Source organism: Biomphalaria glabrata, chromosome 5 (assembly GCF_947242115.1).
Source record: "Biomphalaria glabrata chromosome 5, xgBioGlab47.1, whole genome shotgun sequence".
Lineage (NCBI taxonomy): Eukaryota > Metazoa > Mollusca > Gastropoda > Planorbidae > Biomphalaria > Biomphalaria glabrata.
The window spans coordinates 11,127,347-11,154,164 of NC_074715.1; the positions used below are offsets into that span (position 1 = coordinate 11,127,347).

Here is a 26,818-nt window from a genome sequence, read left to right on the forward strand (position 1 = left end):
GAGTCAGAAAGAGAGAGAGAGCCTGAAAGAGAGAGAGAGAGAGCCCGAAAGAGAGAGAGAGCCTGAAAGAGAGAGAGCCCGAAAGAGAGAGAGAGCCTGAAAGAGAGAGAGAGCCCGAAAGAGAGAGAGAGCCTGAAAGAGAGAGAGAGCCCGAAAGAGAGAGAGAGAGCCTGAAAAAGAGAGAGAGCCTGAAAGAGAGAGAGCTTGAAAAAGAGAGAGAGAGAGCTTGAAAGAGAGAGAGAGCATGAAATAGAGAGAGAGGGGGGAGAGAGAGAGCATGAAAGAGAGAGAGCGAGAGAGTGAGAGATTACCAACAAAACCTGACGTATCGTTTATTTCCTCATTATGCTAAGTCGACATTCAATGCTACATTTACTTTTTATGAAATAACTTAATACTTCAATACATCGTTCATCCAGACAATGCTTCGATGTCAGTGATCAGTCCAACTAAAAAATCATTGAACACAAGCTTGTCAATAGCGTGATCTGTAGAAAGCCCCTCTGCCTTTTCCTCCCGCACTAATATAAAAAAAAAATCAATTTTACGATACGCTCGACCTGGCGTCTAATAAGAATAAGCTTTAATCGTTGCGAACAGACTAATAATGGGTCCCCTGCCACCATCGTGTGGCCTGGTGGTTGGTATTATAACAATACCTGATACGTTCCAATCTAATAAGCCGCACAGGGAGCTCGAAAAACTGTGTGATAGATTATTTGTTCATGGAAATTTGACCAGTCTGTACGTATTAAAACATAGCATTGTGTGGTACAACATAACATTATGTATTATTTATATATCAGATGAGGGGGGGGATGCAGGGCCAAGGAAAATAGAGATGTGGTGGCCAGTGTATCCACTCGTAGATAAACTTATTTATAGTGTGTTTACTTTTATATTTAATATTCTGCTGATATTATTATACATATACGGTTTCGTATGATGGGTCCCCCATCATTAGTGGGTCATAGGAGTGAAGCTCCTTCTCAGCTTCTTAAGACTCGGTAAAAATCTACTTAAAGTACACGATGATTTCTTAAAAAGTCTATTTCACACAATTTTAATGACGGCTCCGTACTACGTTTAAATAGCAAACTAGTATCAGTTGTTTTGTTTTTCTTTCCTTCTTCAAGATGTCACTTCCGGCGTCTATGGCAACCTACCACAGGATTCAGTTACCTCCCCCACCCAGACCACTAGCAACAAGAAAGAATGACATATTTCGATTGGAGGATTATCGATTTGTGGATGAGTACGTGCTGCAGGTGAGTAAATAGACAATTTACACGTGTTTCACGTCTGCTTACTTCCCGTAATCTATGTCACAGAAAGTGGTGGTTGTCTTCTCTTGCTACCAAATTCTCAGAAACCTATTATCTTATATGGGTCAGCGTCACGTGTAACAATATTAGAATATTTCATCCTTCTCATAGACAATGCATTACGTCAAGTAATAATTCCATGTCAAGTAAATATTACCTGCTATGCATATATTACTAGTCATGTTTATGTTACCTGTCAAGTATATATTACTTGTCATGTACATATTACCTGTCATGTATATATTACTATTATCTTATATATATATATATATTATTTGTCAAGTATATTTTACCTGACAAGTATATATTACCTGTAATGCATATGTTACCTGCCTTGAACTTTGAACACTTACTTGACTAGTATATCTTACTTGTCTCGTCTATCTTAGATCTTCCTGTATCATACATTTAGCCTGTCTCAAACAGTTCACCTGTCTTATACATTTCATCTTTTATATTCCATCTATCTCGTAAAGTTCACGTCTTGTATTCTTCCTTTCCTTGTATGCTGTCAGATATGCTTCATTTTTCTTGTATGTTTCATTTCTTGTACTCTTCACCTATCTCGTAAATTTCATGACCCGTTTCTTCATCTGTCTTCTAGAATTCATTTCAAGTTTGCTTCGTTTTTCTCGTATATTCCATGTCTAGTATGATGGCCTTAGTAATAGCATCACTACTAATCTCACGTTCGTTGACACCATCCGAGATCTAAAAAAATGGTTTTTAACTCTTGCTCTCCTGATCGACGATACGATCGTTGATTTTGACCTCATTAAAATGAATTTGAATTAATGTTTAATTTTATAAACTTGACTTTTTGTTTTATAACGGCCCAGCACACGTTAGAGACTCCACAATATTTCTTTTCTGTTCTGCATCCGCTGTGTCCGCCATAAAAAATAGTCCCTTGCATGTCTGACAAACCTGAGTACATGTACATGTATAAATGTTCAAGTCACGTGGACAATTCTTACAATAGCATGATGTCAAGTGGCACGGGATGGACGGACCACACAAAACTTCAGCTATTCCCCTTATCTTATTTTATCTTATATACTACAGACGTTACTTCAAAAAAGAAGATGATTACGTCCTACGCGTCATTCTGCCAAGTCACTGGTTTTCCCCTTTCGGAGGCGGCTAACTAGTGTTCATAACCAAAACAAAAATAGAATAACACAAACCACATTCAAAATAATTAGATATCATTATTTTAATGACAAAACACAATAAACATTTAGTATATATCTAAAACATTCCGCGTCAAAACGACCACTGCGCCAAAACGGCGTCCACAAAATGTGGAGTACCGATATATGTGTGATAGTATGTTCTAATCTAATGCAATGGGTCGCCTAAGACCGTCGATAAATGGATTGTTTTTTGTCAATTCTTCTATTGCTGTGTACGTGTGGGTGGGTGGGGGTCGCGGAAGTGTTGGGGGGGGGTGTAAAAAGGGGTTTCCGAGCTTAAAAGGTTGAGAACCGCTGTTGAAACATAAATTGTTGCTGAATGTTTTATTTGCAGTTTTGCACATTACGTATTCATTCCACATCCACAAGGACTATACGCCATAGGACAAGTCTTCTTCCTAGTCAACGGTTCATTGTGTTACCGGGGTGTCATGTGTCATGTGACCATACTAACAATAAGTGATTTTGAGAACCAGACTCCGCCTCAAAACAGAGACCCCCTTAAAAGAGAGACTTCCTTAAAACAGAGACTTCCTCAAAGCAATGACTCCCTAAAAGCAGCGACTCCCTCAAAATAGAGATTCCTAACCCTAACTTCCTCAATTTCGTGACTCCCTCAAAGCTTTGACTCCCTTAGAGAACTTACTCTCTCATAGCCAGTGACTCCCTCAAAGCACTGGCTCACTCCCTCAAAGCACTGGCTCTCTCCCACAAAGCACTGACTCCCTCAGAGAACTTACTCTCTCATAGCCAGTGACTCCCACAAAGCACTGGCTCTCTCCCACAAAGCACTGACTCCCTCAGAGAACTTACTCTCTCATAGCCAGTGACTCCCACAAAGCACTGGCTCCCTCCCTCAAAGCACTGGCTCCCTCCCACAAAGCACTGGCTCACTCCCTCAAAGCACTGGCTCTCTCCCACAAAGCACTGACTCCCTCAGAGAACTTACTCTCTCATAGCCAGTGACTCCCACAAAGCACTGGCTCCCTCCCTCAAAGCACTGGCTCCCTCCCACAAAGCACTGGCTCCCTCCCTCAAAGCAGTGGCCCCCCCTTCCTCAAAGCAGTGGCGCTAAAGTATTACCCCTAGAGGGCCACTAAAGGCCATATTAGAACCTCATTAGTAATGGACACCTTTCGTGTGATTACAGATGTCATCTAACGAGGTTATGGCTCTTAGCGTCTATAGAACATAAGAGAGAAATATTAAACCAGGTTTTGGTTTCATATTAATTGAGTTAATAAACTTGACGTTGTTGATCATGCTTGTCACTACACGTCGTATTAAAAACTCCATTCCACACACACACAAATACAATAAAATCAATTAGTTCAATAGACTGTATCGGCATTCAGTGCATTGAACAGGACTTAACCTATCAATTTTATTAAACGCTCTCTAAGTCTTCGTAATGCAAAATATTCTGGTTGGGATAATTAATCGCAAAGCATATGCAAACCATGCCCACAAATACGTCATCTTTCAGACACATTCGCAACAATGTATACATTGCCTACATTACGATACATACAGTTCCGTACTTAAGCATGGAAAAAGCATATAAAATGCATATCAATATGCATATCAATGTTAATTGCGGGGCTCCTGTCAGGCGCGGGCTCCAATAGAAGCAATTGGTCAAATCGGCGTAAGGTCGGTTCTGATGAAGACGTTAATGTCTTAGGGTGTGGCCAATCCAAATCCACTTTCTGTCTAAGATCTGTCCCTCTATATTTCTTTGTCCTCCCAAAGTTGTGTGTTTTCAACTTTGTCCTAGCACTGTAGAAGTTCTCCCGGTGTTTCTAAAATGAATTTAACTCTTTCTACGTGCATTGATTCAGTTTTGTATCGACCCGTGTTTCGATTCTGTAACACGAGTGTTGGCTGTATCGATTACGCCTTGATCCAATGTTTTAAGGTCGTACTCGAAGTGAAGGTACTCGCTGGTTTGATTGTTCTAGAACTCATTCACAAAGTTGCCATATGGTGATGAAATATCTACCCCCCCCCCCACACACACACACACAGTTTTGCACCACGTGACGCTGCCCTTCATCTTGCCCTATCAAACCGTATCCTTGTTTTATTTATTATTTATGTGGGCCCAAAACCCATACTTGTCAGCATGACGTTACCATAATTTTCTAAGAAAATTTTCTTCGACTATAGCCAATTAAAAGTCGAGTTACCAGGTTACTTCGGGGAGGAGAGGTTGTTTTTTTTTTCTTTAAAAACAAAACAACAAAAACAAACAAACTTTATTTTTCTACTTCATTACTAAACCATGAGATACCACCTGTGTGGAAGTCATCTATAATTGTACCTGTGCCAAAGGTTTCCAAACCGAAGGAAATGAATGACTATAGACCTGTTTCACTTACTTCCATTGTGTCTAAATGTTTAGAAAAATTGGTTAAAATGTTTCTTCTGAATGATCTTTGTAATAAGTTAGACCCTTTACAATTTGCTTACCAAAAGGGTAAAGGTGTAGACGATGCCATCCTAAATATTTTAAACTGTGTCTACAAACATCTGGACTTACCGAATACTTATGTAAGATTGCTCTTTATGGATTTCTCATCAGCTTTTAACACTATACAACTTCATTTACTCATTGAAAAGATGAAAGCGTTGCAGATTAGTCCATACATAATACTATGGGCTAATGAATTTTTGACCCAGAGAGCTCAGAGGGTTAGGGTAAACAATGTTATATCTAATGAACGCATAGTTAACACAGGGGCGCCCCAGGGGGCTGTAACATCGCCATTGTGGTTCATTTTGTACACCAATGATTTTCAATCCGATAGTTCTTGTTGCTCCTTCACAAAATTCGCTGATGATGCGGCTCTTCTTGCCCTGCTCTCAGAGAGCTCAGACGTAAATGAGTATTTCAAAGAACTAGAACACATTGAGGAATACTGTAAAGATAATTTTTTATTATTAAATGTAAAAAAAACCAAAGAAATGATAATCGATTTTCGTAGGGACAAGAAGGGAAATGATATTGTTTCTGTAGCTGGAGAGACTATTGAAATTGTGCAAACCTTTAAATACCTTGGTACTATCCTAGACAATAAACTAAATTTTACTGCAAATACTAATTATATCAGCAAAAAAGGGCAGCAAAGATTACGACTACTAAGAAAACTGTCCTCGTTTAATGTTAGCGAAAAGGCCTTGGCTATGTTTTATCACGCTCACATCTGCAATATTTTAAGTTTCAATATCACTGCCTGGTATGGCAATCTGAGCATTAAAAATAGGAATAAACTTTATAGAATCCTAAATGCTGCTGGCAAAATCATTGGCAAAAAACAAACCCCATTTGGTCAGTTGTTTGAGACAAACATCTATAAAAAAGCTAACAAGATCCTCGAAATAAAGAATCACCCTTTGTGTCAGGATTTTGTGATTTTACCATCACAAAAGAGATACAAGACACCGATAGCAAAGACAAACAGACACAAACACTCTTTTGTTCCCCTGGCAATCAAATCATTAAATAAGAACAATCTGGTATAAACTTTGTCACATGTAAATTATGAGTGAGTCTGGTGTGAATGTACACTTTGGTTTCTTATAGTTATAATGTTTTTTGTTTGGTGTAATGCACAAATTGTAAGACAAATTTCCTTACGGATAATAAAGATTATTATTATTATTAACCTACCAAACCGAAAGAAAAACATTTTTTAATTGTTTTTTTTTAAACGATGTGGGGGGGGGGGGGGAGATCTATAAGGCTGAAGGAACTACCTTGAAATGAAAACAGTTCCTTGTTTATCTGAATTGGAATTTTTTTTTATTGATGTATATACCTTAATATCCACAGCAGTGGACTGAACAAATAGTGTGCCACAAACTAGGATATACCAACCTGTTGTCATCCAGACAGAGCTTATAAAATATATCTCTAGCTTGGGTTTGTACTCATGCTTCTCTACATCACAGAATAGCATGCTGCGTACAATCCTAACTTACATTCAATCGGGTGGGGGGGGGGGGGGCTAGATCAGCAGGCATGGCATCAATATCTGGATCATTACATACTGGAGAGTTGTCTGGACTTTTTCCACACTAAATTGCATCATATTACGTAGAATGTGTGTGTTTACGCATTCCGCTGTTTGTAGATATTGTTATTATTATTTTTGACTAAAATATGAAATAGTAATTGTCAAAATTTTAGTTTACACTTATTTACATATATTCGTTTTCATATATACCTTGATAGGTCTAAGTAAGTTTTAGTGAGAAATCGGATATTCTATTTCTTCCGCTCTGCACTTCTTTGTCCTATGAACCGAACTGAATTACCCCGCCCCCAAGTAATCACTTTTATCTCCCTCAACTCACTAAAAAACAAGGGCGCCCTTGTTTTTTGTACCTATTCCTAATGTACACGTCTCTAAATAAAGATATTTTGTTTATTCCCAGATCCCTCCAGAGTTGAACAGAAGCACCTTTCGGGAGTTGGTCGAATTCCTAACAGCACCACTGGAAGGGACCGATTTAGAAAGAGTCCGTGCTATATTTAGATGGGTGACGTCAGTTGATGTCTTCAGTGTGCAGGTAATTTTTAAACATTCAATAGGGTGTCTGAGAACGAGAGCGTAGTAGGAGAGGGAGGGAGGGAGAGAGGGGGAGAGAGAGAAAGGGAGAGAGAGGGAGATAGAGAGAGAGAGGAAGAGATTATTATTATTGCCCTTTCAAGGTGTCTAAAGTTTAGCTATAAAATAAATAGTACAGAAAAATAAAATTACTACGAACAAATAAAAAAAAGACAAAATCATTACCCAAAAAGACGTTAATAATTATCTATTTTCTTTGATGTTTTTAGTCGTAGTCCGAAATGTTGTTTTTACTTTGGTTCAAGTGGGTTTCCTATATTTATGTATATTGTTTCCTATATTTATGTATATTGTTTTATTCTGTACTGTTGTTCACCCTTGCAGCAGTAAATCGGACATGGATTGCTTTCCTTGGAATGGGCATATATGTCTTGGAAAACTCGTTCATATAAAAAGGTGATAGTGTCAAGCGAAATATGGACTTTGACAAATGAAATTAAGTTCCCCTTTCAGACCTTGCGATCTATCGGGCAGATGATGTTAGCTTGTTAAGGTCATCTGTTTCTTTGGCCAACGGTTAACAAGCAGGGTGTCATGTGGCCAGCACAAAGACCAACCGCCTTTACTTTACCCAGCTAGAGTCAGACTCCCATTAGAGTTGGGCGGACTCACTGGTGCCCTTTAAATCCCAAAGTTCGAAATCCCAGTCCACACCGAGATTCGAACCCAGGACCCCGGGTACGGAAGCTAAGCGCTTAACCACTCGGCCACCGCGACCTGTTAACATATGAAAATGAAATGCTTAACGACTTTTAGGAGAAACGCTAAAGAAGATGGAAGCTTTTAAGATCTATGAAGGACTGGGCAACACTCTTTGAAGTCTAGGCTCTATGGAAGTTCCCCTCCATCGGCGTGTATGAGCGAAAATTCTACCTGGGAAGGATCCAAGAAGATATACATTTATTACATCTTATTTCTGATTGCTCGTATCGCAAGACGCTCGGGTTAGAGGCGAGGCCGAAGGCTGAGCACACCGGGGAAAGTCCCCCCCACATCGCCTCACTGTATCACATCAACGATATACCAACCAGGGTGACACGTTGAGAAGCATTGCCTGGCCGGCCAGATCCCCAATACTGCAAAGTGGCTGGAAGCGTGGATGCTTCAAACACTAATCACGTCTGTGTTTTAAGGCGTTGTGGTGTTCTGTAGAAGAGACATAGTTATCAGAAGTAAGAATTACCTACAGGTAAGTGTGGAAAGAGGGCCAGACTTTGGAAAAATTCAATACACAGTGGTGTAGCTAGGAATTTGCCATCATTTGAGGGCTCTGGAGGCTTGACCTCTTTGGGGGCCCCTGCATTTTGCGTAATTTTAAATATTTAATGTAAAAAACACTCATTTGGGGCCCCCTCAAGCTGGAGCCTGGGGGGGGGGGGATGATTTTCAAATTCTCCCCCCACCATAGCTACGCCTCTGTCAATACAACGGGTTTTTTTTTTTTAATCAGTAGAAGATTACATTGCCTTAAACACACAAGACAAAACAGTACGCTTAATGTTCACACAACGGTTAAGGCTAGCATTGTTCAGAAATTGTTCCAACTTGATGACCATTAGGTTGTCTACTGTTCTCTGTTGTAGACACATGTAACTCACATGTCAAAAGAACGAAGCCCTTGAATTTGGGATTCTTCTTTAGTTTAATGGATGTCCATACATTCCGAGACAACAATGCTATTTGATTTTGTTATCGTGATTTTGTTTGTTTGTTTGTAAAATGTTTTACATGTTTCGGATGTTCCTTCAGAGTTGAAGATAATTACTTCCTAGTCCAAACCTCCCGCAGGACGACGGGGGATGGGAGCGGGTAGGGTTTGAACCCTCGACCATCGATAAATGTGAACGACAGTCCAGCGCGCAAACCGCACGACCAGGCAGCCATCCATGTTTGTAAAGGAAACCTCAGCATTTGCGCTATTCAATTTTAGCCTTGTCATCATAGGAATCCTTGGGCCTTAGGCCTCTTTTCTTTGCCTCTTTTTTGGGCCCTCCTGCCTCCTTTGTGGGCTTTTTTGTGCAAAGCGTTTTATTAAAATAAAAAAGATTTGAATTGATGTACTTTCATGATGTTCTAAAGTTCTGGAGATCACGTGATTTCATCATCACATGGATTTAATGGCACAGAGATCACGTGAGACGACGATTTCATATTGGTATGGAATCACGTCAAATTAAATGAAGATCTCGTATTGATATGAAGATCACGTCAGATTAAATGAAGATTTCATACTGGCGTGATTAATATTTATTGAACCACAAGGTTTTGAGTTAGATTAAAGAATGTATGGTTATATGCAATTTATAAAGCTAATTGAATGTTAACTAAATGATAAGGAACAACAAACAAATTACACACTTATGAAAAACAAAATTGAAAAATGTTCGCATCTAACTTGTCAACTTATTTTCTTTTTGCCAAAAAAAAATGTCTAAACATTTTTACAATGCTATGTCAATTAAATAAGGTCAACATTAGAATAAAAAATAAAAAAAATTAATAAATGATGAAAATGAAAACTAAGTAGTCTCCCCGGAACAATATGACCTACTTACAAGCGTGTGTGAGAAAAAGAGAGTGAGAGAGAAAGAAAGAGAGTGAGAGAGAGAGAGAGAGAAAGAGTGTGAGAGAGAAATGCATATAGTGTTTCACCTATTTTTAAAATCGTCGGGAAGATTTGATCCGAAGCTCTGGTAACTCTAGGCCAGCAAAACGAAAAAGAGATCCCTCTGCTGGCATGCCTGAACAATAGAGCTGTTTGGAGGAGATCCTGTTTTGGAGAACCAAGTATGTGTCTTCGTATCACACCACTAATAACAGACAGGAGAAGTTTGGGGGTGATCCTGTTTGGGAGATCCAAGTATGTGTCTACGTATCACACCACTAATAACAGACAGGAGAAGTTTGGGGGTGATCCTGTTTGGGAGATCCAAGTATGTGTCTACGTATCACACCACTAATAACAGACTGGAGAAGTTTGGGGGTGATCCTGTTTGGGAGATCCAAGTATGTGTCTTTGTATCACACCACTAATAACAGACTGGAGAAGTTTGGGGGTGATCCTGTTTGGGAGATCCAAGTATGTGTCTACGTATCACACCACTAATAACAGACAGGAGAAGTTTGGGGGTGATCCTGTTTGGGAGATCCAAGTATGTGTCTACTTATGACACCACTAATAACAGACTGGAGAAGTTTGGGGGAGATCCTGTTTGGGAGATCCAAGTATGTGTCTACTTATGACACCACTAATAACAGACTTGAGAAGTTTGGGGGAGATCCTGTTTGGGAGATCCAAGTATGTGTCTACTTATGACACCACTAATAACAGACTTGAGAAGTTTGGGGGAGATCCTGTTTGATAGATCCAAGTATGTGTCTGCGTATCACACCACTAATAACAGACAGGAGAAGTTTGGGGGAGATCCTGTTTGGGAGATCCAAGTATGTGTCTGCGTATCACACCACTAATAACAGACAGGAGAAGTTTGGGGGAGATCCTGTTTGGGAGATCCAAGTATGTGTCTGCGTATCACACCACTAATAACAGACTGGAGACGTGCCCAAAGGCCGACCTCACCGTGGACGTCCACGTTTTACTTGTCTATACCAAGCTAACCGTGAGGGGCTCAGTGATTTTTGAAACGGTCACGACATGTGGATTGTTGACATAGTGTTATGGACTCTCATCGCAACCCTGACCATTGCAATGAAGTGATCTCACACCTTCGTAGGCACCGCTACTGGAGTCTTGTTTTGCTACCCTTTTGGTCTAGTTGTTCCCTCCTTAAAACCATTTTCACCTGGGCAGAGTAGTAAGGCCGGGTGTCATTTCACCTGAAATTCCAGTAAAACCAAGTGATGCAATCCCGTAAGCTGAAAGACCCTTTCATCTTCTTACACATATTTATCAATTCCTTCGGGAAGACTTGCTGATCTATTCCTGTCCTCTTCGTGGACTTGTTCGGAAGGCGCCAATCGTGACGCCTGAAAAACGTGCCTCCGTTCCTGTGCTACCAAATGTGACCGCTGTTTAATGCTCTCTGACACAGTGGATATACCTGTATTAATAACATCTTGTATTTAGTAGTAGTAAACGCAAACACATAACACACAATCGCTAACAGACAAGCGAACTGGGATATACTGGTAATAATAATAATATCCATCCATCCCAGTGGCGCTACAGACCACAAAGTGTACTATATCGGCCGTGCGGGTGTCCTCCATAAATAGGGCCCTTGAGGTAAAGTAAAGTTCCCCTTTTAGACCTTGTGGTCTATAGGGCAGATGATGTAAAGGTCATCTGTTTCCGTGCCCCACGGTTAACGAGGGTGTCATGTGGCCAGCACAACGACCAACCGCCTTTACTTTTCCCCAACTAATGTCAGGTACCCATTGGAGCTGGGTGGACTCAGAGGCGCCCGAAGATCCCGAAATTAAAAATCCCAGTGTTCACCAGGATTTGAACACCGGACCCCGGTTCGGAAGCCAAGCGCTTTACTGCTCAGACACCGCGCCTCCTGGCCCTTGAGGAACGGTGCGTAAATAATGATAAGTTTGTTATGGCTTTTTTCCAAACCGGCACTATAAGGCTCGTTCCATAAAAATCTTATCTTGTAAAATACAGACGTTGCTTCAAAGAAAAAAAAAGATGATTAGATGGTTAGACGTGTGTCCCCAGGTGAATCTAGTTATGCGTGTTAATCAATGACTGCAAATGTGCCAAGTCATTGGTTTTCCTGGCTAACTCAGGCATCCAATTCCATTTTTCTAATAGCACTGGGGAAGAAGGAGTATTTGTAAGACTTTGTCCTAGCATATGGAACAAGAAATGTGCCAGGAACAAGAAATGTGCCTAAGGTCCTAAAGCACCTCAAAGGGGGATTTTTTTTTTTGATTCCATATTGGCACAATTGTCTCCTCTAAAGACCGTTTCTACCCAGGGATCTCATTGAGAAGCATTGCCCGGCTGGGACAGCTACTCAATACTGATTGATGGCACGACACTTTGATACTTCAAATACAACTCATGCCTGTGAAATGTTATGTGGAGAAAAGAAGATTTTAGCAGAGAAGTTAAGTTGACATCAGCAGGGGCGTAGCTAAGAATTTTCCATCCATTGGGGGCCCGGGGGGGGGGGCTTGGCCTCTTTAGGGACACCTTCATTTTGCGTAATATTTAATTTTTAGTAAAAAAAAACACTCATTAGGGGGCCTCCCTCAAGTGGGAACCAGGGGGGGGGGATTTTCGAATTCTCCCCATTCCCCCCCCCACCCTAGCTACGCCACTGAACAACAGATAGGTGTGGAGTCAAGATAAGTCTTAATACATTTAGCTTCAATGTCTTCTGGATGAAGTGAACCCGATAAACACAACAACAATCTTTCGACTTTTAACAGTGGTGGACATTTTTTTTAACATTTATACAATTAATTGAATGTTAATTGAATAATAAAACGCCACGAACACATTTTACACACACTGAAAAAAAAATTGCGCACCTAGCCTCCCAATTCGTCGTTTCCATGACAACCAATGTATTTTTTTTTACAAGACTTGTTTACAAGTTTATGTCTTACTGTTGACTTTATTTAAATGACATAAAATTGTTTAACAAAAATATTATTTTTCCTCAGATGGACACACCTCCTCCCAGAAATTCACCAATAGAATATTTTTACAAGATACAGACCAACCAAGGAAACCACGCCCATCTTCTATCTGGACTATGTCAGTAAGTATATATATTATATATATAACGTAGATAGATAGATAGATAGATAGATAGATAGATAGATAGATTGAATAAGGCTTACAGATATTTTTTCACAACGAGGCTAGCGTTACACAGCGCGTAGCACGTAGCCTCGGTGCACGTTTATAAAAAACTTGCCCCAACTTGAGAGTGATCGAGAAGGTCAAAGGTTAAAGGTTTCGTTATTATTATTATTATTATTATTATTATTGTTATTATTATTTGTCTTCAGCATAAGCTTTTCTCTCTCTCTCTTTCTCTCTCGCTTTCCTTCTGTTTCTCTCTCTTTTTCTTTCTCTCTCTATCTCTCTCGCTTACATTCTATTTATCTCTTTTTAACATTTTTATTCTGCTTCTCTCTCTCTCTTTCTCTCTCTCTCTCTCTCTCTCTTTCTAAGGCTTTCATTTTGTTTCTCTCTGTGTGTTTCTGTATCTCTCCCTTCCTGTCTTTTTATCTCTTTCTCTCTTTCTTTCTATATTATTTCTCCTTCACTCTCTTTAACTCTTTTTCTTATTTGTTCTCTCTTTCTATCTCTGTCTCACTTTTTCTTTCTCCCTCTGTCTCTCTTTCTCTTGCTCCCTGCAACATTCAACACATTTATTTCACTGATTCAAAACACCTCGAGACTGAGCATGGCACCTTACAGGCGGTGCAATGTTCACCTTTTTCTTTCACCACCTGTTATCGACATGTGGCCAACACAGCAACAAACTGTTTCCGTAGCCCTAAACAAATTCAAGCCAAAATGACACAAACATCAAAGTTGCTATGTTCTTGTTGTTGTTGTTAGTGTTGCTATCTCATTATTACAAAGTTTATATCAACTCATTCTGTCTGGTAAAAAGTTTGTACACGTTATTTCTCCTACACCCGATCTCGGATCAAGCTGAAATTTTAAAAAATTATTTCTTTTACCTGACAACACAAGAATGAATGTTTTAAAAATTATTTAATTAACTATTGGTAATTAATTATTTTGTTAGGTAAACAAGGGAAAGAAATTGTTCTTTACTGATCTGGTTGTATAAGTTAAATTAGTCCATAATATACTTTTTAGATATAAAAGTTTGAGACTAATAATAGATAACTATAAACCATTCTATTTTCATGAGCTTCATGAGTGGTTAGTGTATATGTGCGAAGAGTCTGATGAGGCTTTATATAATTCAGATCGTTCACCTCTTTTATACATGCATTTAAAAAGCGATCACCCAGATATCCCCTTCTTTCTCCCCCTACCCTTTTCCAACTATTCCAGACAAGTAATAGGATTATAGTGCTTTGAGAAAACCAAAAACATTAAATAGCGCTAAAAATTGTAAAACATTTGTAATCGCACAGATTTATTATTGTTAGTCTAGATCTATAACAAATTTAATTACACGACTGATCCAAACTTTTTGATACAAATACGCTATATAAAAGCTTTGTTGTTTGTTTTTTTATTTTATTTTATTTTTTTTTTCTTGTTACTGTTGTACTACACATTATTCTATCTGCGAATTTTTATCTCACCAGAATGGCAGGTCTCCCGTGCGTGGTCCTAAGTGGCATGAATAAAAGCGCTGCCTACGAGATAGGCAAAAAAGCAGACCGGAACAAGATGGGGGCCCAGTGGAACGCTGTGTATGTAGATGGTAACTGGAGGCTGATTGATGCATTCTGGGCCTGTGCCTGTGTCGTGGGCAAGAAATCTGGTAAATAATGCACATGCAGTCTTATTATACAGGCGAATCCGGGTTATTTGACCACCGTTTTATCGGACCTCCGGTTAATCGCATCAGACGCTTATTCGGCCAGAATCCCAAAATTACCGAAACGAATCCTACTATTACAATCAAATTCGGTTAATCGGACTAAAACAACTAAAACAATTGCGTCAAGATATGGTCCAATTAACAGGACTCAACTGTAATGCAATTTTAAAGCTTGACAAAGTAATAAAAAGTTATTGCTGGGAACGGGTTTGAGGCAGTGCAAAACGTTCACTCAGCCAAGACCTTACCAAGGAAGTGCATTTTTATTGAACCCTCAAAGAAAATAACAGGCTTCATTAAAAATTCTACCGCTGACAGCTGGGTTGGGAAACGATGACCTTTGCAATTGAAACAATAACCGCTCGATCTCAAAGAGGGACCTTTTACTTAACTCTTTCTCTCCTAACTGACGATACCAACGTTGATTCCACCAGAATGTTGTAAATAATTACGGAAGAAGGAGTTAAACATACATTTCTGCTGTTGTGAGGATGGAGGTCTAGTAGGCTTTGGAGGCAATCCCCTTCTGGATTGAATCTCCAAAAGTAAAATTTTCAGGCATATTGATTTCCTCTTTATGAAGATTGAATATGAATTCATTGTGCTTATTTTTTGTTTAAATCTAGAAACCTACAGCTCTAAACATACTGTTACCAATTCTTTTCAGATCTTCAGTTCGGGGCCACAGCTATCTAAAGTAACATTTTCTCTTACAGGTGAATGGACCCTTGTGGATGCGGACGGAGACGTCCAGGAAGATGATGAGAAAGCTACCGAGGGAGTGACGCAGCACAGGATCAATGAGTTCTTCTTTCTCACAGACCCTGATCACTTTATCTTAACTCATTTCCCAGACGATCCAAAGTGGCAGCTTTTAGAGAAACCTCTGACAATGAAGGACTTTGAAAACCATTTCTACGTTCGGGAGTGCTTTCATATTCTGGGTAGGATTTTACTTTTCCCTTACATTTCCATCATGTTTTTATAAATCTATCTATCTAAATATTTATTGAAGTCGTTATTATTCATTCTCGAATTCGTTCCAGAATTATCAGTCCAAGCAGAGGCGTAGCTAGGGTGGTGGGAAGGAGGGTGAGAATTCGAAAATCACCCTGGGCCCCCACTTGAGGGGTGGGGGTCCAAGTGAGTGCTTTTTTACATTAAATACTAAATATTACGCAAAATGCAGGGGCCTCCCAAGAGGTCAAGCTCCCCAGGCTCCTAAATGATGGCAAATTCCTAGCTACGCCGCTGAGTCCAAGAAGGTTGATCTCTTAGTCTATAGAGGGTCAGGCCTTATCGACTTTTATTAATAATAACCTCATGATCTACGTGACATTATAAGCATAAACAATGTTTGACATGCTTAAAAGTTACGTTTAATCGTTCAAGCTTTTTTTTTACGCTAAAATGAGCACCAATGTTGACAACTAAATTTTTTAACGAATTTGAGCCCATCATCAAACTCCCATTCAGTGAGAGTCCGTGAGACTCTAATCCTCAGTTGCTAAAGTCCTGAATAGAAACCATGCTGTTGCGCATAATTCACTAATACACGTATGCCACCATTCAATTTAAGAACTGGTGGTTTCCCAGACATGTCGGAAAGAAAATCAGCCATTCTGGGCCAATCAAAAAGAATATGAGACAAGGTTTCTTCTTCTTCCCCGCTTCGGGAGCACAGTGAGTCTAGAACCTTGAGGAATAAGAATTGATTGGCCTGTCCTGGGCTATAATAGCTTATTGAGATGAGGTCAGCCTCTACCAAAGGGAAGATCGGTTAGAGCGCCGATGTGCTCCTAGGCTACGACGGCAATTGGGGACTTGTCCCAGCACTCAAACTAGTTTTCCATTTCTATCGTTAGGATTATTGCCAGAGCATGGCGGAAGTGCTATAAAACCAGTAGTTCTGCAGTGCTAAAAAGTGCACAAAATGATCGTATGCATTTTAAAAAACACTATGCATCAACTCTTCATTCATTCTGTACACCGGTTACACCAGAAAGCTATATATATATATATATATATATATATATATATATATATATATATAAATTTTTCCGCCATATATGAAAATCTTACTGGTATTTCTAATGTCTCAGGTTTGTCAATTGTTAAAAGCACCAAGAAGAACTGTGTGGTGGAAACAGAAGACGGTGAGATTGACTTTTGCTTTGGACTGCCACCAGGCAGAAGCTCCACCTACCGCTTCAAGTACATGCTGTACAGGTCCCGCAGTGACCCCATAGAACAAAAGGTCGACCTGTTCTTGGATAGGTTCGTGATGTTTGAGCAGCGCGAAGACCTTCTTAGGTTCGCACTCCGCTTTCCGATCAAGGGAAGCTTCAAGATGGACATCTACGGCCTGGATACGACTGACGGAGACGTGTTCGATCTGTGCTGCACCTACATCATAAACTGCCCGCACGCCAAGCCTAACTGCCTCCCACTGCCGGACTGCCCTCCTCTCGGTTGGGGGCCGGTGGCGCAGACAAAAGAGGCCGGGCTGACGCCCAAGACCCACAAGCAGGCGGAAGTGACGTCGAAGGACGGCTACGTAGAAATACGCCTGTCCAAAGACCGTGCCCTAGCATTCCATCAGCTGCTCAAGCACGCGGCTATCGACGAGGCCACGCTCAGCAAGTACGTGGTCACGCAGTTTGAGAACGACGAGATTGTGGTCTACCTCAGGCTGCCTCAGAAGGGCGAGTACGCCCTAGAGCTGTTCGCGCAAGGACTGGAAGAAGAAGGCGCGGCCTCCAACGCGCTGAACTACCTCATCAACTGCAGCAACACCGAGACTGGCTCGCAGCCTTTCCCCAACGTGACCAATGGGGTGTTGGGAAGAAACCACGTGACCTGCAAGAAGTTCGGCGTGGGCTCCGTCCAGCCGTATCAAGGCATGCTGGAATCCAACGACGGGAAACTTTCACTCGAGTTCACAGCCGACCCCGACGTTGAACTGTTGGGGGAGCTGCACACCAACGACGGGAACGCCTTCCACAAAATGTCCTCCAGTGTCACCAACAAGGGAGGCAAATGGAAGTTTGATCTGAACATGCCGGTCAAGGGGGAATACTCCATCAACGTGTTCGCCCGCAAAAAGGAGGACGATGGGAGACAGATCTACAGTGTGTACTCTTACATCATCAAGTCAGCGGGAACAGGAGGAGGAGCAAAGGACGAACCCGATGCCGAGGGTGAAAACATGGACACGGCGGTTCCGACAGAGACTGTGGAAACAAGCGACGACGAGGTGAGAATATCTCATTAATGATTAATCTTTAGTGCTGCACATTCCTGTCTTACGTATATAAATAGTGTACGCTCCAGCAATCACAAAAACATGCTCACTCTTTGTCCCTCACAAGCATACTCGTGCAAACATTCCAGCTTTGAAACTACAACAAATCTCAAATACATATAGAGATAACGTCGATAATGATGATGATGACGATGATGATGACAATGATGATGACAATGATAATGACAATTATGATATACTTCTGGGCTTGCAAACAGTTCCACATTTTAATTAAATGTAATTCACACTCTATTAATCTTTCTAGAAATATTCGGTCATAATATGGTCTTCACAAAAAACATGTTATTTCTTCTTAATGTTGCTATATAAGGGGGATTACTTAACACATTTTCTTAATTTAAAACTCGGCTATCTCTCTTAGTTACCTTATATGGCCTTATAGCTCGCTTAGTATTTAATTATTTGTATTTATAGTCAGTTCATACCCAATGATTTTTCAATTGCAGCGTCTCAAAGAAAAGGTATTAGCTTTAAAACACTTTGTATGTTGAGTTTTTGCCCCTTAGGAAATTAGAATTTATGTCCCTTAGTAGCTTAGTTTTGTCCCTTAGGAACTATTAGGATGTGCCTTTTAGATTTGATCAGTGATTCTATGTTAACATTCTCTCTCTCTCGTTCTCTATCTCTCTCTTTCTCCTCTCATTATCAATCATTCAAACCCTATCTTTCTTGTTTATCAATTCATTATTTCCCCACTTAACCCTGCGTTGAATCTCTTCCTAAAAACGTTTTCTATCTCCATCTCGATGCCAATTGAAAGATGTCGTTGTTCTTGTTAAGAACGTAACAAACAAAGCGTTTATTTGTGAGACTTTCTTTTTTCGCCTATTGAGTGTTATGAAATGTGTGAGTGTGTGTGTTCGTATAGGCTGAAGAGATTGTAACCATTATGAAGTTACAAAATATTTTTTTAAATCCTTATTTAAAAAATAAAAGGAATGCATAAAGAAGCTTGAATTTAAAAAAAAATATTAGGTGAAATTAAATATTAATAATAGAAGAAAAATAAATAAAATAAATTTTAAAAATAACATAAAAATAACTATATATCTCCCAATAATGTAGAAGTTATTTCCCTTGTTTGATGTCAAACAAAATAATTAATTGACTAACTGGTTCATTTTTTTTTATTGATTCGTGTCATGTTTGGTGCAATAAATAATTGTTTAAACTTTCAACTTCATCCGAGAATGGGTGTGGGAGAAACATCGTGTTCAATTATCTCCTGAATCTGAATCAGATGTCCTTAAGTTCCGAGAACTTCCGGTTCCCTTTTATGGACCTCTTGACCAAGGAAAGGCTTTTATCCATGGCCAGGATGAGAAATTTGCTCTTCACCAATCTCTCTGTCCGAAGTTATCCAAAGTGATCATGTATTCACACCTGGTGTGTCGCTGGACACGACCCCCTTGAGCCAAGCACGAGTTCCCGCTCCCTTGCGAGGCCGGAGGCCGAGCCGCGTGGGGGCCCTTAGTATGCCTATAATGTCCCACCGCACCCGCATCCATCACTGCTCGTAAGGCCCCCGTTAGGTAACGAAGCGGTGGGGGGTTGGACTGGTTAGAGAGCCTTTGTTACATCCATACCACGTGCAATGTACAATATCTAGATCCTACGTGTGGTAGCCCACTGAGAGCTATTTGTGCTACCATTCTTTGCCTATCCGACTCCCTTCTCGGACGTTTCCACGGAGGCGCCACTTTGAGGCGACGGTAGCTGGAATATCCTCCGGTTCAATTATCTCAGGGGACGAAACCCTACATATTTAGCCGTATCTGTGAATACTGAAGGACTATTTCCCTTGTTACTGTCATACAAAATTGCTAGTAATTAATTGACAAATGGGTTATTTTTTTCATATCTTGTCCATGCGAATGAATATTTGTGCAAAGTTTCAAGTTGATCCCAGAATAGGTGCGAAAGAAATAACGATTACAAGCTTTTTTACCAGACAGACAGACATAGAGACAGACATAGAGACAGACATAGAGACAGAGTGAGTTGATATAAGCTTTATAACAAAAACAAAAAAAAAGGGGTGAAAGGCTGACGGAAGTACTAGACAGAGACTGAGACACAAAGGGGCAAGTGTTGATTGCTGTTCTGTACTGAGTTATGAACATATCTCTTGTGATTCTACAGTATATTTACATTTAAATTGAAAGATATACAATATAGCTATGTATTACCAATGAATGTTAATCTCGTTTATTGTTTAAAAAGAAGTTTTTTTTTCAAGTTTTATTACAGATTTTAAATTAACTTTATTTTCTTAACCCTAAAGAAGGGTCATAAAGCAGAGGCGTAGTAAGCAACACGTGCGTCAGGGGCAAGGTTCTTAATTGGCGCCCACCCCCCATTGTCCATGAAGATCACATAGAAAAAAGGGTGTATGGCCTACCCCTTCCTCCCCCCCCCCCCCCCTTCACTACGCTTCTGCTGATTCTTTCATAGCTGTAATATTTCTCAGTTCTCTGCTGATTCTTTCATAGCTGTAATCTTTCTACTCTGCTGATCCCTTTTTAGTCTTTTAAGATAATAAATTTCACCAGTTTTTTTGTGTAACATTTGTAAAAAAAATTTTTGAAAGACTGTTTGAAAGAATATTTGATCTTATGACGTACTTGTTTGAGCCAGCGGGTGAAAATGGCAACCATCCAAGGCCCGTGTTAACAAAAAAATATGGAATCTGCATTTAAAATTCTAGTATGTTGTACCTGCTTCCAATACCTCCGCCATTTTGGCATTTCGTCATAAACCAAGCACCCCCACACACACACATACACTGAAGTGCTCAATTTAATATTACCTGTCTTTGTCAACGCCCTGATCTAGATCTGACAATATACTAATCAATAATGAAATATAATATAATGACTTCAAAAAAAAAACAAGTTTTAATGGCGCACAAAAGCGCTTGAAGATCTAATAAATATAATAATTCTTTGATTAAAAGAAGAAAAGTAAAGTTCCCCTTTTAGAGCTTGCGATCTATGGGGGCGGATGATGTAAAGGTCATCTGTTTCTGTGGCCCCACGGTTAAGGAGGGTAACACGTGACCAGCACAACGACCAACCGCTTTTACGTTTACCCCACTACCCATTAGATTTGTGTGCACTCTGGAACAACAGAAAAATGACCCAATTCTAAATCCCAGTCTTCACAGAGATTCGAACCCAGGACCCATGTAAGGACGTGTTTTTACTGTGCGTTAAATTTGTTTAAATATCTTTTTTTTTTCATTTCATATGAAGTTGAATCGGTAACTGTAGGCTTAAATGCTTTAAAAAAACACATTGGAAAGTAAATTGTATTATATAAGTAGTTTATTAGTTTATAATATGCCTTCATAATGGGCGATATTATGACCTCTGGCGTTCATTTCATTTGTATCACTACGCGATATAATGGTGCCGCAAGTTACGGAAAAGTATGTCAAGACGTTAAAGCTATTAACATTTAGAGCGAACGATTTTATGTAAAAAAATGTTTTGTAAACTCAAATTTGAAGGTTAATGTGCATGAAATAATGAAATGAATAGACACGTATTTGTATTTTCATGTGTAAAATAACAAAATAATGTTTTCTTGAATGAGAGCTAATTTAAGTCTAGAGATTTTCATCTCTGCTGCGCATGTGTGACCTCTCAGTCTTGTCTCATCATTTAGACACAGCATGTAAACATGGCCTAGATTTATAAGATACAATACTATTATAGAGTTGGCAACTTTCTTTTTGAGGGTCTTAGGGTACATACATACATACATGATACATACGCCTTACGTTCTACTTTATATATTAGATAAGCGAGTAGTCAGAACTAGATCTTTTTTTTTCTACTCACTATAAGCAAAATCTGCTCTAACCTGAAACACATCTGGCTTGCCTACGTGCATAAAAAAAAAATAATTTTGTTTGTTAAAATGGTTTGAAAGAAATTGCATGGTTTGTAAGAGTGGAACAATACACGTACCATAACTGGCTGGGTCTACGCTTCAAATGTTTCAAATGTGTGATGAATTCTGTATATTAACAATTCGTTTTATATATGACCACTTTTGTCATCCAGGGGGCTGAGGGCTTTGCACTGGGGTTTTATGCCTCCTCATGTGGCTGATGAGACCTAAGTGAGCCCGGAATGTTCGGAATTATTCCAGCTGGAGCTAGTGTCATTGGCCTTGTTTTTCTTCTCTGACGCTTTTCTTCTGTTAGCACTGTTATCTTGTCCTCTGCAACATGTGCGCCAGTTTTCACAGCGCGACGCCATAATGCCCTGTCATGTGCCTCTGTCCGGCAGCTTCGACATAGTCACGGAGGTCACGCTCTGTCTCCCAGGTGGCTGGGTCTAAGCTGAACGCCTTTAGAGAAGCTTTAAGGGTGTCCCTAAAGCGTTTTCTTTGTCCGCCTTGCGAGCGCTTTCCTTCCCTTAATTGGCCATACAGAAGTCGTTTAGGGATGCGGCGGTCTTCCATTCTGCTGACGTGTCCTGCCCATCGCAGCTGGGACTACATCGGGATTGTGTAGATGCTTTGCAGACCCGCTCTTCGAAGGACTTCAGTATCTGGTATTTTTTCTTCATTTCATAGGCTTCTTTTTGAACTACTGGTTGGGGGTCAATCGATTCCTTTACAAATTATTGCATCGTTTTGTTTTTGTTTTGTTTTTTCTCTGCTTGCTCTTGTGACTTGCTCATGTGGCTTGATTATTTCCAGCATATGTTTACGCATGTATTTTCAAGCATGGCTGTTAGCTGATATTAAACTTAACTTAAGAATGAATTCAAATTATATATAGTTTGTTTTTAAGGTAAAGGTATATTTTCCAAATTCGTACATTTTACCATTAAGCTGTACCTTTTTTTATACCCTGTATTCCTACGTTAGTAATAACTATGAATTAATATTGTGACATAACCACCCTTATATACCAAAGTAGCGTTTCTCAAAGTGGGATACGCGTAAATTTGGATTGTTATTAAAATAAATCTCTTTGTTTGTTTTGGGGGGGGGGGGGAGCGAAGGGTACTCAGCGTTACGAACATTCTAGAAGGGGTACGCAAAGGTCAAAAGTTTGGGAACCACTGTACTAAAGCAACTCAAAAAAATAATAACATCTAATTCAATGTCCGTATCAGGTTAGCTCATACGTTGTCTAGACCTTTGACTTCTCAAGTCGAAACAAAAAGTATAAGTATGACAGACAGGAATGTTCAGTCATGCTTCTTTTCAGTGTTCTAAACATAGGAGTGACTCTTTCAGTTCATTTAGATCTGCGTTTCCCAAACTAGTTCCGCGGAACACTAGTGTTCCGCCAGGCCTGAATAGGTGTTCCACGAACAACTGGAATAATAAACTATTAGGCCACCACGTGAAATTAATCTCACTAAAAAAAATAAGCAACGTGTTCCGCTAAATACTCAGAATGTGGGACATGTTCCGCTAAATAATCAGAATGTGGGACGTGTTCCGCTAAATACTCAGAATGTGGGACGTGTTCCGCTAAATACTCAGAATGTGGGACGTGTTCCGTTAAATACTCAGAATGTGGGACGTGTTCCGTTAAATACTCAGAATGTGGGACGTGTTCCGTTAAATACTCAGAATGTGTAAAGTGTTCCGTTAAATACTCAGAATGTGGGACGTGTTCCGCTAAATACTCAGAATGTGTAAAGTGTTCCGTTAAATGCTCAGAATGTGTAAAGTGTTCCATTAAATGCTCAGAATGTGGGACGTGTTCCGCTAAATACTCAGAATGTGTAAAGTGTTCCGTTAAGGAAAAAGTAGAGACCAATAGCTCGTTGCCACGTCGTACAGACATGTGATGTGGCTTCGAGCTATTGGTCTAAACTGATCACATGTTGCGACGTTGCAGGTCAGAGTTCAGGCCTTCTGTATCGATTGGTCTCGGTTAAACCCTGCAATCTATGCATAACTAACAATCTGTGGTTAAGCAGCAATCGTAAAATACAACAACAGTTAGATCTTTATCTCATGTTTAGAAAAAACGACAACTCTAAATTGCTTTTGTCTGACAGGTTATGATTCCAGTTCCATACGGCTGCGAAAAGGCAGTTGCCACGGTCCACAGGAGAAACGGAAATGACCCGCCTGACCCTAAACAAATCGAGTTCTTGTCTGCAGACGACATGAATCTAGTCAAAGTCCAGTTGAAGGATTACGGTGAATATATGTTGAACATTTACAGCCTGGATGAGAACGCGAACTTGGTGAGTACTGTTGGTGTGCATCTTTCTCCGCGTGTAACAGACCTCTTCCACGCTGGCTCTCTCATACTTTCTTTGTATCAGTCTCTCCCTCTCTCTCTCTCTCTCTCTTTCTCTCTCTCTCTCGCTCTCTCTGACTCCTTATTTCTCTTCCTCATAATTCTTACATCCAGACGTCTCTTTTTTTCACGTGGTCTCGTAGACTCCTGCTTTCTCTTACATCTCTCTCCGTCTCTCTGACTCTCTCTGTGACTCTCTGTGACTCTCTGTCTCTCTCTGTGACTCTCTGTCTCTCCCTGTGACTCTCTGTCTCTCTCTGTGACTCTCTGTCTCTCTCTGTCTCTCTCTGACTCTTTCTCTGTCACTTTCTCTCATAGACTCTTTAACTCTTCTACTTTTTATTCCTCTTCTTCTGCATATTCTATTATCATTCTCTCTTTTTATTTCTCTTTCTCTCTCTCTCTTTTTTTATCTTCTTTTTTCCACAATGTTTTCTCTTAGAGTTTCTTTCCTCTCTCCATATCCCTCCTCTGTTTCATTCTTACTTTGTTTCTCAGTCTCCTCCCTCCTCCTGTCTCTCTTCTCTCATCATCTTCCTTCCTCCTTCTCTCTCTCTCTCTCTTTTCTCTCTTATTTCTCATATTTCTCTTTTTCTCTCTCTTTTTCTCTCTCTTCTCTCTCTCTTTCTCTCTCTCTCTTTCTCTCCCTTTTTTTCTGTTCTCTCTCTTTCTATCTCTTATTTCTCTTTCTCCTATCTTTCTTTCTCTCTCTTTCTATCTCTTATCTCTCTTTCTCTCTATCTTTCTATCTCTTATCGCTCTTTCTATCTCTTATCTCTTTTTCTCTTATCTCTCTTTCTCCCTCTCTTTTTCTCTCTTTTTCTCTCTCTTTCTCTCTCTTCTCTTATCTCTCTTTCTCTCTCTTTCTCTCTCTTTCTCTCTTTTCTCTCTCTTCTCTCTCTTTCTCTCTCTTCTCTCTCTTCTCTCTCTCTCTCACTTTCTCTCTCTTCTCTCTCTTTCTTTCTCTTATCTCTCTTTCTATCTCTTATCTCTCTCTTTCTATCTCTTATCTCTTTCTTTTTCTCTCTCTTTCTATCTCTTATCTCTCTCTTTCTATCTCTTATCTCTTTCTTTTTCTCTCTCTTTCTCTCTCCTCTCTCTCTTTCTCTCTTTCTGTCTCTTATCTCTATCTCTTATCTCTCTCTTTCTCTTTCTTATCTCTTTCTCTTTCTTAACTCTCTTTCTTTCTCTCTGTCTTTCTCTCTCTTTCTCTCTCTTATCTCTCTTTCTCTCTCGTATCTCTCTTTCTCTCTCGTATCTCTCTTTCTCTCTCTTTCTCTCTCTTTCTCTCTCTTATCTCTTTTTCTCTCTCTTATCTTTCTATCTCTCTCTTTCTCTCTCTTATTTCTCTTTCTCTCTCTCTTTCTCTCTCTTATCTCACTTTTTCTCTCTCTTATCTCTTATCTCTCTTTCACCCACACCCAGTTTTGTTTCTTTTGTTCCACTCCCTCTTAAACGCACATATGGCCTTTTTGTCTCCTACGCCATCATGTCACGCTGTACCACCAATATGAGTTGCAGACATCTGCAGACGATGATGTCGACGTTATTTCACTTGGATTGATCTTTTCCACAGGTACAAAATGTGGCGAAGTACCAAATCAATCGCAAACGTCCCGGCGAGCTTTACCAAAACAATCTGAAAAATATTATGGAAGACATTACCAACAGCAGACAAAACACTAGCGAGAGTCTGGACAACAAGAAAGACAACTCAGAAGGTAAGAGATCGCCTTAGCCTAGAAATGTGGTGAGTGGTTTGAAGTTACGAACTCATTTAGGTTTAGAGTTTAAATTTTTGAATTTCACTTTACACTACCATAAGACCAGGAAGTGGATAAGATGAGGATAGACCATCTCTATCAAAACACTTTAGTACCTCTGGACTTCCAAACTTGGGGGAGAGGGAGCAGTGGCGTAGTTGGGGGATTTGGGGGCTTGACCTCTTTTAGGGGCCCCTGCGTTTTGACATACGAGATCAAAACATGAGATAATGGCCCTGATATTTAATGTAAATACATATTTCTGACACTCATTTGGGGGCCCCTCAAGTGGCAACCCGGGGGGAATTTTCAAATTTTAATCCCCCTTCCCCCTCCTTAGCCACGCCACTGGGAGGGAGGTGGAACTCTGTAACAAATACTGACTTTCTGTTCTGATGGAGGTTTTCAAACCATGACCCCATTAAATAAATAGGTCATAGAGTCTATATATAGAAACCACTGGTGCTAACTAAATATTCGAGGATTTGCATTTATAGGGATAACTAAAAATATTTCACGCCTCAGGTGCTTCCTAAAGTTCTAGAAGTTCAAATGCCATTCTTTACCTGGATTCGAACTAGACACTCCTCGTTTGGAAAGCCAAGTGAATAACATTCACCCACCACCTTTGACGTGAAATGGAGATTTGAAAGAAAGAAAGAAAGAAAGAAAGAAGGAAAGAAGGAAAGAAAGAAAGAGAGAAAGAAAGAAAGAAAGAAGGAAAGAAAGAAAGAAAGAAGGAAAGAAAGAGAGAAAGAAAGAAAGAAAGAAAGAA

General features: G+C 39.9%; 1 protein-coding gene across 8 annotated transcripts in view; it reads left to right on the forward strand.

Moving 5' to 3' along the window:
- Nucleotides 1–26,818, forward strand: part of LOC106062437 (uncharacterized) — a 48,527-nt gene that overhangs the window by 13,854 nt on the left and 7,855 nt on the right. For 7 of the 8 annotated variants that reach the window (XM_056030135.1, XM_056030131.1, XM_056030130.1 and 4 more), the window contains 8 exons: nucleotides 1,137–1,268; nucleotides 6,962–7,096; nucleotides 12,796–12,893; nucleotides 14,434–14,612; nucleotides 15,389–15,616; nucleotides 16,775–17,928; nucleotides 24,033–24,224; nucleotides 25,857–26,001. In XM_056030135.1, coding sequence (XP_055886110.1) covers nucleotides 1,137–1,268; nucleotides 6,962–7,096; nucleotides 12,796–12,893; nucleotides 14,434–14,612; nucleotides 15,389–15,616; nucleotides 16,775–17,928; nucleotides 24,033–24,224; nucleotides 25,857–26,001 — 2,263 coding nt within the window. Of the gene's footprint in view, nucleotides 1–597; nucleotides 745–1,136; nucleotides 1,269–6,961; nucleotides 7,097–12,795; nucleotides 12,894–14,433; nucleotides 14,613–15,388; nucleotides 15,617–16,774; nucleotides 17,929–24,032; nucleotides 24,225–25,856; nucleotides 26,002–26,818 lie in introns of those variants that run through there. The other variant, XM_056030137.1, reaches the window with a different exon arrangement.